Raw genomic sequence first — 15091 nt, forward strand, 5'->3', positions numbered from 1 at the left:
ACAAAATTGTATTTATTTATTTTTATTTCACCTTTATTTAACCAGGTAGGCTAGTTGAGAACAAGCTCTCATTTACAACTGCGACCTGGCTAAGATAAAGCAAAGCAGTTTGACACATACAACAACACAGAGTTACACATGGAATAAACAAACATACAGTCAATAATACAGTATATATTTCTTTAAATAAAATAAATAAATATATTTTTTAAGTCTATATACAAAATGCTAATTTCTCTCAAATGTTGTGCAAAAATGTGTTTACATCCCTGTTAGTCAGCATTTCTTCTTCTTTCACAAGATAATCCATCCACCTGACAGGTGTGGCATATCAAGAAGCTGATGAAACAGCATGATCGTTACACAGGTGTTGGGGACAATGAAAGACCCCTCTAATATGTGCAGTTTTCTGACATAACACAATGCTACAGATGTCTCAAGTTTTGAGCAAGCATGCAATTGGCATGCTGACTGCAGGAATGTCCACCAGAATCATAAAACACGGGACGAGATGTTAAAACTGTCCATTGTGCCAATAGATGGTATGCACTCACATGAGATTTGCCGTGATGTTGAGCAATCAATTGACTCACCCCCTCCCTGTTCAAAATTGGAAAAGTAGTGGGAAAGGCCTAGAAAAAATAGTAAAAATCATAACAATTAATTAATGCATAGGCATTAAAGGGATGGTTTACCAAAATTACATTGGTGTCCTTACCTTAGATATTTAGCATTTTCGTGCTTCATGACCAATGAATTGTGTAATTCAACCGCGTGGCAAGAGTGGCATGGTAGGTTTATTTCTTAGACTGGGTTAAGATGTCAATTTTGGGACACATCCTCAGTAGTGTGCCTTCGAATCAGTGGGTGTTTCGGCCTTTAATCACTAAACACCCTCCTCAAAGGTGGCCAGCTAAAGGGTGATCAAGCCTTAGCTTGTGTCCCATGCACAATTAAGATTTCCCACGGGACTATGCAAGGCAGGGGCGTCCTCTTCCCTGAGCCAGCCCTACAGCTGACAGCATACCTCATATGCCCTCCTCAAGTTGGAGGGATCTGAATTGGGTTCTCAGGTGGGGGTGGGGGGTCATGAAGTTATAGCCCAGCAAGGGTCCTTCCGTTTGATCCAGATCCACTGGCTGCCTCTTTCAGCTGCTTGAGAAACTGCTCTGACGGTCTGCCGCAGAGCCTGTCCATGGATTCCAAGTTCTTTCAGCAACCTGATGGTGGAATAAGCCACGAATCCTCTGCATCCCACTTCAACTGGCCAGACTTTTGTATTCCAGCCACGCTGAGTTGCGTCTGCTGCCAACTCTGTGTAACGCAGTTTCTTACGCTCGTAGGCCTCTTCAACAGAGTTTTCCCACGGGACTGTGAGCACTATGATGTACACAGCCTTTCGTGAAGGGGACCAGAGTACCATGTCTGGCCTAAGGTTGGTAGAAGCAATCTCAGGTGGAAAAATGAGTTGCTGGCCAATATCGACAAGCATCTTCCAGTCCCGGGCCATGGCTAGGTGTCCAGTTTCTGGCTTCGTAGGAGGTGCTTGGGTCTTTTCTGTCCCTCCCGGATGAATGTTGTTGTTTTGATGGGATTGCTTGTTTTTGGAGGTAATGAATTGGTTGCACTCCTCTTGGTCTCAAGTGCTGCAGAAAGGCTCTTGAGGACCTGATTATGCCTCCAGGTGTAGCGGCCTTGTGAGAGGCTGGTCTTGCAACCTGTCATTATATGCTTGAGAGTCGCTGGAGCTGGACAGAGGGGGCAGGTCGGGTCCTCGCCATACCATTGATGTAGGTTTTTTGGTGATGGAAGCACATCATAAACAGCTCTTATGATGAAGCTGATGTTGCTTGCCTCCATTTGCCAAAGCTCACTCCAGTTGATCTTTCTCCTCTTCAGGCCTTCCCACCGCATCCATTGCCCTTGTTTAGCAAGAGAGACAGCCATTGCACTTCTTGCAGTCTCCTCCTGTCTGCGCACCTCCTCGACATCCAGCTTCCTGCGTTCAGATGTTGTTGCCTTATGGAACGTTGGTTTGCTTGCTGCCTGGCCAAAGCCTACTCTTCCATGCTGGATATTCCCCACAATGTCTTGGTGTCTCAGGGCTGATGTTGCTTGCTGCACAGCCTTGGATGATGTCAATTTCCGTCCAGTTTGTAGGGGAGGTGCAGCCTTGCTAATGGTCTGATCTTTGGAGTCCTTCAATGTCATCTGAAGTCTTACTTTAGAGCACTTGTCCTCCTCCGTTAGACTTGTAAGAGGTAGTTCAAGGACCCCTTTGCCATAGAGGCCGATGTTACTCAGGCATCGTGGGACACCCAGCCATTTCTTCACGTATGAGGTAATAGTTCGCTCCATCTTCTCCACTGTTGTTATTGGGACCTCATAGACGGCGAGTGGCCACATTACCCGGGGGAGAAGTCCAAACTGTAGGCACTAAAGCTTGAGCTTCCCAGGCAGTAGGGTCTTGTTAATGTTCTCAAGACCGTCGGCGATGTCCTGCCTTACTTGCTGCACTTGATCTTTATCCCGGAGGCTTTCGTTGTACCATCTACCCAGGCTCTTGACGGGTTGCTCAGACACCATTGGTATCGGGTCATCTCCAATGCAGAACCTCACATCTTCAAGCTGTCCCTTAACTATGGAGATGCTTCGAGATTTGCTTGGCCTGATTTTCATCCAGGCCCACTTGATGTTATCCTGCAGTTTTGCCCTGGTGCATGCTGCTGTGGTGGTCAGTGTAGTCATGTCAACCATGTATGCTCGGATAGGTGGGAGACTTCAGATGACATTGAAGGACTCCAAAGACCAGACCATTAGCAAGGCTGCACCTCCCCTACAAACTGATCATGAGGAAGGTGAGGGATCAGCCCAGAACTACACGGCAGGACCTGGTCAATGACCTGAAGAGAGCTGGGACAGCAGTCTCAAAGAAAACCATTAGTAACGCACTACGCCGTCATGGATTCAAATTCTGCAGAGCAGGCAAGGTCCCCCTGCTCAAGCCAGCGCATGTCCAGGCCCGTCTGAAGTTTGCCAATGACCATCTGGATGATCCAGAGGAGGAATGGGAGAAGGTCATGTGGTCTGATGAGACAAAAATAGAGCTTTTTGGTCTAAAGTCCACTCGCCGTGTTTGGAGGAAGAAGAAAGATGAGTACAACTCCAAGAACACCATCCCAACTGTGAAGCATGGAGGTGGAAACATAATTCTTTGGGGATGCTTTTCTGCAAAGGGGACCGAACGACTGCACCGTATTGAGGGGAGGATGGATGGGGCCATGTATCGCGAGATCTTGGCCAACAACCTCCTTCCCTCAGTAAGAGCATTGAAGATGGGTCGTGGCTGGGTCTTCCAGCATGACAACGACCCAAAACACACAGCCAGGGCAACTAAGGAGTGGCTCCGTAAGAAGCATCTCAAGGTCCTGGAGTGAACTAGCCAGTCTCCAGACCTGAACCCAATAGAAAATCTTTGGAGGGAGCTGAAAGTCCGTATTGCCCAGCGACAACCCCGAAACCTGAAGGATCTGGAGAAGGTCTGTATGGAGGAGTGGGCCAAAATCCCTGCTGCAGTGTGTGCACACCTGGTCAAGAACTACAGAAAACGTATGATCTCTGTAATTGCAAACAAAGGTTTCTGTACCAAATATTAAGTTCTGCTTTTCTGATGTATCAAATACTTATGTCATGCAATAAAATGCAAATTAATTACTTAAAAATCATAAAATGTGATTTTCTGGATTTTTGTTTTAGATTCCGTCTCTCACAGTTGAAGTGTACCTACGATAAAAATTACAGACCTCTACATGCTTTGTAAGTAGGAAAACCTGCAAAATCGGCAGTGTATCAAATACTTGTTCTCCCCACTGTATATTCACAGTACCAGTCAAAAGACACAACTACTATTTATTTTAACTATTTTCTCCATTGTAGAATAATAGTGAAGACATCAAAACTACGAAATAACACATATGGAATCAAGTAGTAACCAAAAAAGTATTAAACAAATCAAAATACATTTTATATTTTATATTCTTGCCTTGATGACAGCTTTGCACCCTCTTGGCATTCTCTCAACCACGAAGGGTCAATGATCCACACACAATACTCTGTAATGTCTTAAGTGGAATAAAAAGTCTACTATATACTATTATACTTGATTAGGTAAGTATTCAACCCCCTGAGTCAATACATGTTAGAATCACCATTGGCAGAAAATTACAACTGTGAGTGTTTTTGGGTAAGTCTCTCTTGGGTAAGAGCTTTGCATACCTGGATTGTACAATATTTGGCCGTTATTCTTTTAAAAGTTCTTCAAGCGCTGTCAAGTTGGTTGTTGATCATTGCTAGATAGCCATTTTCATTCCATCGATTTCAAGCAGATTTAAGTCAAAACTGTAACTAGGCAACTCAGGAACATTCAATGTCATTTTGGTAAGCAACCCCAGTGTATATTTGGCATTTTAGGTTCTGCTGAATGGTGAATTTGTCTCCCAGTTTCTGTTGGAAAGCAGACTAAACCAGTTTTTCTTCAAGGATTTTTCCTGGGATTGCTATTATGTTTGCTTTATCCTAAATAACTCCCTTGTCCTTGCCAATGACAAGCATACCCATAACATGATTCAGCCACCACCATGCTTGAAAATATGAAGACTGGTACTCAGTGATGTGTTGTGTTGGATTAGCCCAAAACATAAATGAATGTATTTGCCACATTTTTTTGCAGTATTATTTCAGTGCCTTATTTCAAACAAAATGCATGTTTTGGAATATTTTTATACTGTGCGGGCTTCTTTCTTTTTACTCTGTCATTTAGTTTTGTGGAGTAACTACGATGTTGTTGATCCATCCTCAGTTTTTTCATATCATAGCCATTAATCTTTTACTGTTTTAAAATCCCCATTGGCTTCATGGTTAAATCCCTGAGTGGTTTCCTTCCTCTCTGGCAATTGAGTTAGGAAGGACACCTGCATCTTTGTAGTGACTGGGTGTATTGATACACCATCCAAAGCGTAATTGATAACTTCACTATGCTCAAAGGGATATTGAGTGTCTGCTTCTTTTCTTTTCACCCATCTCACAATAGGTGCCCTTTGCGATGCATTGGAAAACCTCCCTGGTCTTTGTGGTTGAATCTGTGCTTGAAATTCACTTCTTGACTGAGGGACCTTACAGATAAATGTATGTGTGTGGTACAGAGGTGGGGTAGTCATTCAAAAATCATGTTAACCACTATCATTGCACACAGAGTGATTCCATGCAACTTATAATGTGACTTGTTAAGCACATTTTGTTTTAAAATTTAGGCTTGCTATAACAAAGAGGTTGAATTCTTATTAATTCAAGACATTTCAGATTTTCATTTTTTATTAATTTTTTACAAAATTCTAAAAACAAAATTCCACATTGACAGTATGCGGTATTGTGCATATATCAGTGACACAAAATCTCGATTGAATCCATTTTAAATTCAGGTGTAACACAAAATGTGGAAAAAGTCAAGGGGTGTGAATACTTTCTGAAGGCACTGCATTTCCATGCCAAAAGACACAACACAAATCTACAGCCATCAACATACTGTCCTGCAAATCTAATTTGCTTCTTCTATCTATCGTCAGGTACTGACATTGATTGTATTTTGTACTACTTTTGTCATTGTTTTGATGTTTGATTACAAAAAACCTAGTCTGATACCGACTGACAAGCAACGAATCATAAATCTACAGCCACTGTTGTCCTGCACATCTAATGTGCTTCCTTGTGTCTATTGTCAGAATAAACACCAATAAACCTCGATCGCTGACTGGACAGTCCTTTCTTTAAAAATACAACACAAGAGAATTACGAAGTACAATGACATCTGTTACATTAACATCCCCTCAAGTAAAGTTGTACTGCGTATGTGTTATGAATTTGCTAATACATTTGACATTTTAGTAATTTAGCAGACACTCATAAGCAGAGCTACTTCCTGGAGCAATAAGGGGCCTTACTCAAAGGCAGATCAACAGATTTTTCACCTAGTCGGTTTACCTAATCACATCAGGGACTCAAACCAGCAAACTTCAATTATTGGCCCATCACTATTAACCCCATTAACATCGCCTCAAGTAATGTTGTAACACAGACACAAGGCAAATATTTTTGTATAACTAACCCAAGAGTGTGAGATGGAACGAGATGGATTTTGGCCGATATTCGGCACATTTTCTCGTCGATGAAACATTTTTATTTCAAAACCGTTTTCTTATCCCAAAACTAAAATCTGTTATGAACAGAGTGGACTAAGTTTTTTGTAGACTTTACCGTTTGCAAAACGTTTAAAAATCGCGTTGTTTAGAAGGAGTGCAAAGGCGAATGTAGTTTCTGCACAGGCACACTTCACATAATATGTGTTCCCTAACGGAAATTTGCAGAAATATGTTGGAACGCGCCAATAGGATCTCGCTAGCTTGTGCTTGAATCTGCCCACCTCATTGCTTTATCTGCCCACTATGACTCTTTATTCCCATTGAAAACAATAGGCTGTGGTCTATCTTGGTTTAGTTGTAAAACTCTTTGGCAGTAGCATCCGTTTAGAACTTTTTCTCACTCCCAACTATGGTAGTCCAGTCACGGGTTACTTAGCCCAGTAAATACATTTATATTCCTTAAACTAGAATATGGGGCGGCAGGGTAGCCTAGTGGTTAGAGCAAGGTTGCAACCGAAAGGTTGCAAGTTCAAATCCCAGAGCTGACAAGGTACAAAATCTGTCGTTCTGCCCCTGAACAGGCAGTTAACCCACTGTTCCTAGGCCGTCATTGAAAATAAGAATTTGTTCTTAGCTGACTTGACTAGTAAAATAAAGGTAAAATAAAAATAAAAAAATATGTTAAAATCACAGTGCACTTAGTTTTATATGGGGCGGCAGGGTAGCCTAGTGGTTAGAGCATTGGACTAGTAACCGGAAGGTTGCGAGTTCAAACCCCCGAGCTGACAAGGTACAAATCTGTCGTTCTGCCCCTGAACAGGCAGTTAACCCACTGTTCCCAGGCCGTCATTGAAAATAAGAATTTGTTCTTAACTGACTTGCCTGGCTAAATAAAGGTAAAAAAAATAAATAAAATAGACTTGACGAGCAATTCACGAGGGAGGCGTTTCCCTATTGAAATATGCAAATATATGCAAATATATACTACAACGCGCCAATGGGATCTCGCTAGCTCGTGCTTGGCTTTTCCCACCTCCATGCTTGTTCTGCCCGCTATGATTAATATGCTCCCACTGTAAACGACACATGTGAACTATTTTGGGTTAGTTAAAATATATATTTGGTTGTACTGCGTATGTGTTATGGATAATGAATGTATTATCAACATCCCCTCAAATAAAGTGTTAAGGAACTTTCTTAGTGAATCAAACAGCCAAGGTAAATGGAACATCAATTTAGTTATTTTGACTGGATTAGCAGTCCAGAATATACTAGTGGACCACTAGTCCAGTCAAAACTAATTTGTTTTCTATTTAGGAGTGGACAATCCCTTCACGCTGCCCTATTTGTGACTGATCTCCGATTGGCCATTGAAAGGGGTGGGCATTGTCCGTCAGATCCGAACGAAACAAAGATGGCGGCATTTACTAGAGGCTCATTCACATTTATGAGACGCTTGGTATGTTTGTTTGAGTTTTTCCAAATGTTAATCCCCACCTGAAAGCTTTGCATAAATAGTTGATGATGCACATGTATCATACGTTTAGAAAACCTACCACTATACCTCAATCTAGAGACTTTACCCATGCAGCTTCTAGCAAACAAGCTACCTAGCTGAATGGCTAACGTTCGTTAACTAGTCTACACTACGGTGGGATTGAAATTAAATGTTTCGACATTGCTTTGTATTGACAAAAAATGCTATCTGCTCGCTACTACTAGCCAAAATATGTAGCTAGCCAACAAATTGACTCAAACTCCTGACGTTGTGTGTGATGACAGAATTGAACATGAATGCCAATGGTTACAATGTCTTTTCAACAAATTTCCAGTTAACGTTAGCTAAAGTAACTTTGATAAACAATTTAGCCATGAATGGCTACAACACTTTGGGATTGACGATTTAACTTTGTTGGATGTTAGATTGGTTAGATAATAAATAACTTAACTTGCTTTGCATCTAGTTAACTTTTGATAGCTACCCAACAGTCATGCTATATAATAACTAAAGATGCTGTGTATAGAAGTAGCGAGCAGTGCCCAACCCCATCAAATTAATGGTAATGACATGGATCTCTTTATTGTCAATGTTTATCATCCCAGATTTTGGAACACCGGCACAAGCGTTGCTGCTCCAGGGTCCAAACTGGCCGACCAGACTACACCCTCCATCCCCACTCTGTCTTCATCCCTCAGCTGTGCAGCACTAGGTTTTTTCGCACAAGTTATGGTGAGTAGGCTTCTGCACTAACAGTATATTCCAACTGAGGCGTGTTCTTTTTGCAGGGCCCGGTGCTGGGGGGTGGGTTTGCTTTTTTTTAGACCATTCCCTTGGTCCTTAAATTAAATCTCCAACCACCCGGGCATTGTACCATTCAAAGCGAACTAGCCCAATAAGGAAGAACGCTGTTGACAGTGTACACACAGGCTGTAAACAATCAATCTTACAGGTTCAAATTATGTAAAAAATATTTTATTTTAAATAATTCAGTTCTATTACAACAGATGTCATAGACATAAGGCTATGTGGAAGTTATGGGCTAAAGAATTCATGTTGTTTAATGATCACTTGTTCTTTTTACAGTCACACCAGGACCAATTCTGCCATTCAAACTTTCAGATATTGGTGAGGGCATCATGGAGGTGACGGTGAAGGAATGGTATGTTTTCAAAATATGGTACACCGATGTGAGCACCACTTTTTTATGAATTAGGTTTTTATAAGAGTTGCCACTAGAAGGCACACAAGTTCAATTATTACAGGGCTTTGCTGCTCCAAGATTTGCTGCTCCAAGATACATATTTTGTTAGGGTTCAATGTCTCTTTCTCTTCCCATAGGTATGTAAAGGAGGGAGACAAGGTGTCTCAGTTTGACAGCATCTGTGAGGTACAGAGTGACAAGGCATCTGTTACCATCACAAGTCGCTATGACGGTGTCATTAAAAAGCTCTACTATGAGGTGGATGCTACAGCCTTAGTGGGCACAGCGCTGGTGGATATCGAGACAGAGTCCGGTCCGGGTAGGTAGGGCCCCAACACTAGAGTAATGGGAATCTCCCAACTTCTTATGTATGAAGTCGCTGACAGTGAACATTTTCAGAACAGTTGGAACTGGAAACCTTGAAGCCATTTCCTTTACCTTTTTATATTACCGTTCATCATAAAAATACAAATGTAGAAACACAACAGAATATCTGGAAGTCCGAAAACAACATTGACTCCCATTGGTTGGTGGTGATGGTGACTTTGTGGTCGATCTTTCAGAGGTGGCCCATGAGGAGGATGTTGTGGAGACCCCGGCAATGTCACACGATGAGCACACACACCAGGAAATCAAGGGACACAAGACCCAGGCCACCCCTGCAGTCCGTCGTTTAGCTATGGAGAACAATGTGAGTTATTAAAACACACACACTGTCAACACAAAGTATAGCAGCACACTGCCCCTTTAAGCAGTGGTACCAATGCTCATCCTAGAGAGCTAATGGGTGTGCAGGATTTTGTTGATGTCCACTAGGGCTGGGAATTGCCAGGGACCATATGATGTTATCACGATACCGAGGTGCTGATATGTATTGCAATATGATGTTCCAAACATATTGCTCACTATATGTTCTACTACAGAGAGACAAGAGAGCATGAGAAAATGAGTTTTGATCAGTCAGGAAAATAAGTGCTGAAAACATGGTGTCTCACTGTTTAAAAAGAAGATCGACCACAAGTTATAGGTAGGAAAATACCGCAGTTTTGGCGCAGGTGCAGCCGACTAGCGCTATCTACAGCTATCTACAGTAAAAATATATATAAAACAAATAAATAACATTGTGATATGTAATTGTATCGACCCCCACCACACTAATGTCCACCTGTCTGTCCTTTTACCTCATTGTCACTCCCCATTATTCCTTTACCTCATGTTCACCTGTCTGTCTCGTTACTCCTTTTCAGATAAAGCTGAGTGAAGTGGTCGGAACGGGGAGAGACGGACGGATCCTCAAAGAGGACATCCTCAACTTCCTGGCCAAACAGACAGGGGCCATCTTACCCCTGACCCCATTCCATGAGATTCAGCCTCCACTTCCCACAGCATCCGCCCCCTCTTCGGGTGTCAAGCCCAAGGAGAAGTTCCCACCAAGTGTTCCGCTCCCTGCAATCTCCAGGCCTGTCTTCTCGGGCACGGACAGCACTGAGCCCCTGAAAGGTAGAGGCAGTTTTACAGAGATGGTTAATGCTTCCAATAAATGTATTTGCTTTCTGGGATACATCTCTGATTCAGATAATAATCATTATGGGGGATCCCTTTTCCCATTGTATTCCTTGGAACTACCAGGTTTCCACAAAGCGATGGTAAAGACCATGACTGCCGCCTTGAAAATTCCCCACTTTGGGTACTGTGATGAGGTGAACCTGACCAGGCTGGTACAGCTGCGCAAGGAGCTGAAGGGCCTGTCAGAGGCTCGTGGTGTCAAGCTCAGCTACATGCCCTTCTTCATCAAGGTGAACTTTGACTCCTGACATAATATAATGATGTTGTGAGGTGACATTTGGGTGTCCAGCTGCCCCTGAACAAGGCAGTTAACCCACTGTTCCTAGGCCGTCATTGAAAATAAGAATTTGTTCTTAACGGACTTGCCTAGTTAAAGAAAATTTAAAAAAAATGACATGATGCATCCCATTCATAACAGAAGCCATTTAATTTGTCATAATAATAATAATATGTCATTTGGCATGGGTGGTCATAAATTGACATGAGCTTATAACACTAATTTCAATGTCATAACAATCATGCCAAATAAAGTGTTATAGTGTGGTGGCAAGGTGGCACTATTGTTACTATTGTTATGGCTTCTGTTATGACTGGAGAGCAACCTCACTGCAACAGGTGTCATAAGTCTCATGATGCAGTGGGATGCATCATGCCATTTTTAAAAGTTTATTTAACTAGGCAAGTCCATTAAGAACAAATTCTTATTTTCAATGACGTCCTAGGAACAGTGGGTTAACTGCCTTGTTCAGGGGCAGAACGACAGATTTTTACCTTGTCAGCTCAGGGATTTGATCTTGCAACCTTCCGGTTACTAGTCCAACGCTCTAACCACGACTACCTGCCGCCCCATACCATACCAAAAGGACTATGTTGGAGGATTTGGAGAAATAGTCTGTTTGCTGTGATGGTGATAAATATCTTGTCTGTTTGAGCAGGCTGCTTCTCTGGGCCTACTCCGTTTCCCCATCCTCAACGCCTCGGTGGATGAGGCTGTTCAGAACATCACCTACAAGGTAAGGCTGCCGGAACGTCCCCCAGCTCTAGATATTGCAGTGTTATTATAGATAATGATGCATCAAAATATTCAAATAAATCGTATATTTGTGCTTGATCACGGCGAGCACAATTCTGGACGATAGAAATAGAAGGAATCATTAACATGAACATGAAGAGTGTTTAAACTTCTCAGACCCCCCCCCCCCCGTCGAAAAGATTGAGAACCCAAACTGGGTCAGCTTCTTTTTCGTCTCCTCCACCAGGTGTCCCACAACATCGGCCTGGCCATGGACACGAGCCGGGGTCTGATGGTACCCAATGTGAAGAATGTGCAGATGCTGAGTGTGTTTGAGATTGCCGTGGAGCTCAACCGCATGCAGACTCTGGGCGCCACGGGCCAGCTGGGCACGGCCGACCTCACAGGAGGCACCTTCACCCTCTCCAACATCGGCTCGGTAAGAGGGGGTGGGGTTTGGGAGCCTTGGGAGAAACTAATGCTAAAGCTGGGAGGATGCGCTTGATAAGTAATACTGATAAATCAAACTGGTTGGGCTTTGTGGTATTCATCTAGCAATGCTTACTTGAATAGTAATTGACTGCTAGCTACTGCATTATTTGTTTCCTATTCTTGCATGGGTCGCTTGTTCAGTATTTACATGTCATGTATCTGTGTATTCCCTTGAATCAGATTGGAGGCACGTATGCAAAGCCAGTGATTTTGCCTCCTGAGGTGGCAATTGGCGCTCTGGGAAAGATCCAGGTTTGTGAATCCTAAATGACTATCAGCTACAGTTGAAGTCGGAAGTTTACATACACCTTAGCCAAATACATTTAAACTCGGTGGTCCACAATTCCTGACATTTAATCCCAGTAAAAATTCCCTGTTTTAGGTCAGTTAGGATCACCACTTTATTTTAAGAATGTGTAATGTCAGAATAATAGCAGAGCGAATGATTTATTTCAGCTTTTATTTCTTTAATCACATTCCCAGTGGCTCAGAAGTTTACATACACTCAATTAGTATTTGGTAGCATTGCCTTTTAATTGTTTAACTTGGATCAAATGTTCCGGGTAGCCTTCCACAAACTTCCCACAATAAGTTGGGTGAATTTTGGCCCATTCCTCATGACAGAGTTGGTGTAACTGAGTCAGGTTTGTCGGCCTCCTTGCTCGCACACGCTTTTTCAGTTCTGCCCACAAATCTTCTATGGGATTGAGGCTTTGTGATGACCACTCCAATACCTTGACTTTGTTGTCCTTAAGCCATTTTGCCACAACTTTGGAAGTATGCTTGGGGTCATTGTCCATTTGGAAGACCCATTTTTTCCTCCAAACATAACGATGGTCATTATGGCCAAACAGTTCTATTTTTGTTTCATCAGACCAGAAGACATTTCTTCAAAAAGTACGATCTTTGTCCCCATGTGCAGTTGCAAACCGTAGTCTGGCTTTTTTATGGTGGTTTTGGAGCTGTGGCTTCTTCCTTGCTGAGCGGCCTTTCAGGTTATGTCGATATAGGACTTGTTTTACCGTGGCTATAGATACTTTTGTACCTGTTTCCTCCAGATTTTCACAGGGTCCTTTGCTGTTGTTCTGGGATTGATTTGCACTTTTCGCATCAAAGTACTTTCATCTCTAGGAGACAGAATGCGTCTCCTTCCTGAGCAGTATAACAGCTGCGTAGTCCCGTGGTGTTTATACTTGCGTACTATTGTTTGTACAGATGAAATTGCTCCCAAGGATGAACCAGACTTGTGGAGGTCTAGAACTTTTTCTTGGCTGAGGTCTTCGCTGATTTCTTTTGATTTTTAATATGATGTCAAGCAAAGAGGCACAGAGTTTGAAGATAGGCCTTGAAATACATCCACAGGTACACCTTCAAATGACTCAAATTATGTCAATTAGCCGATCAGAAGCTTATAAAGCCATGACATTTTCTGGAATTTTGCAAGCTGTTTAAAACCACAGTCAACTTAGTGTTTGTTAACTTCTGACCCACTGGCATTGTGATACATTGAATTATAAGAGAAATAATCTGTGTGTTAACAATTGTTGGAAAAATTACTTGTCATGCACAAAGTAGATGTCCTAACCGACTTACCAAAACTATAGTTTAACAAGAAATTTGTGGAGTGGTTGAAAAACGAGTTTTAATGACTCCAACCTGAGAGTATGTAGACTTCGAACTTCAACTCTATGTTGTCCATGATGGCTATGGTGAGAAGCACAGGGGTACGGAACTCGGCTGATAATGGGAGCTGAGTGTTGGTTCTTAGCTCAGTGGGCATGTGTCTGGCTGACTGGGAGGTGCAGACACAATACAGACGCCTGACTGAGCCTCATGACTCTCTCTCTACTTGTTACATTATATTTATTTGGTGGTTATGTATGTCTTGATTGCTTTATGAATAATAGTCTCCTGACATGTTCATGCCCCTTTCAGGTCCTGCCGAGGTTTAACTCAAGGGACGAGGTGGTGAAAGCTCACATCATGAATGTCAGCTGGTCGGCAGACCACCGGCTCATCGACGGGGCCACAATGGCGCGGTTCTCGAACCTGTGGAGGGACTACCTGGAGAACCCAGCATCAATGGTCCTGGACCTAAAATGAGCCTGCGGCACCCTGGACGGCCTCCTCTGGATGGAGCTCTGCGACGCAAAACCAGTCACCATGATTATGTGAAAATGGTCTACTGTACTCTGACTCTCTGGGTAGTCACATTGACTGGGTGTTACTGGTCCCCATACTGCTCCCGCCTCCTTGGCCTTCCAAAACCTTTCTTCCTCAGAATATGAATGGCTGCACATGCCACAGACACTACAAGTTACCCACTACTCAACATTGTGAAACTAATATCTAGTTGCAGGCTGTTTTATCTTTGTGTGTGGCCTTAGTTTTATTTCTCTCTTCCGGTTGCCTTACTGACATAGGATGGTTAGGAACAGTAGCGCTTTTTGCTGAAGAGCTGAATGTTGGAAAACAGACCTTTAGTAAACCTGCTCTATTTCTGAAATACTGTATGGCTCTGTAAAAAAAGGCCCTGCACCTTTAAGGGTATTGGTGCCGAAACCAGGGAATAACCTTAAAGGTGCAAGGCCTTTAAAAAAAAAAAATTATGGCCCCACACATTCCCACAGCAACACTAGAAAGCTATTTTCAAGAGAATGTGTGATTTAGTGATTCCCCTTGAAAAGCATCATTGCACAACATTCACTTGTGAGTGTACACATCTGCTATGAGTGGACATAAGGCTCCTACAATAGCTCCACAATTGTTAGTTTGATCAATTTATCTGTTACAGTTGCTGCTTTTCTAGAAAAGCAGTATCTGCTTTTATTGCTGTCAGATAATGTATTGCTTTAAAAAAGAAAGTATAAAGTTATGGTTGGAAGTGAACACCTAGTGTTGTGCATTATATGTTCCCCAAGACTCGTGAAGCTCATTATTTTGGCAAAATAAAGCCTTTCATTTATCTATATCACGTGTCAATCTCATTCCACGAAGGGCAGAGGGTCTGCGGGTTTTCTCTTAATCGATCTACAGCTATGTATGTCAGCTCAATTTGGAAATGACCTTAGTTTCTGTAACGTTTCATCAATACAGATTGAACAGAGCCCTAGGTTTTCATTGAA

The 15091-nt window shown here is 42.5% G+C and overlaps 1 protein-coding gene and 1 non-coding gene across 2 annotated transcripts; both read left to right on the forward strand.

Annotated features, from left to right (window-relative positions):
• The first annotated feature begins 7552 nt into the window (after positions 1–7552).
• LOC139367055 (lipoamide acyltransferase component of branched-chain alpha-keto acid dehydrogenase complex, mitochondrial-like) lies at positions 7553–14935 on the forward strand. The gene is made up of 11 exons (XM_071105068.1): positions 7553–7653; positions 8298–8424; positions 8779–8854; positions 9034–9215; positions 9460–9587; positions 10144–10396; positions 10526–10692; positions 11398–11475; positions 11722–11913; positions 12147–12218; positions 13902–14935. The coding sequence occupies exons 1-11, from the start codon at positions 7609–7611 to the stop codon at positions 14067–14069; spliced, it is 1488 nt and encodes a 495-aa protein (XP_070961169.1). The 5' UTR covers positions 7553–7608; the 3' UTR covers positions 14070–14935.
• On the forward strand, positions 13667–13799 carry LOC139418405 (small nucleolar RNA SNORD94). Its single transcript, XR_011635323.1, has one exon. It is a non-coding gene; the product is annotated as a small nucleolar RNA SNORD94 (small nucleolar RNA).
• Positions 14936–15091: the final 156 nt, after the last annotated feature.

The sequence above is a fragment of the Oncorhynchus clarkii genome, chromosome 1, assembly GCF_045791955.1.
Source record: "Oncorhynchus clarkii lewisi isolate Uvic-CL-2024 chromosome 1, UVic_Ocla_1.0, whole genome shotgun sequence".
Lineage (NCBI taxonomy): Eukaryota > Metazoa > Chordata > Actinopteri > Salmoniformes > Salmonidae > Oncorhynchus > Oncorhynchus clarkii.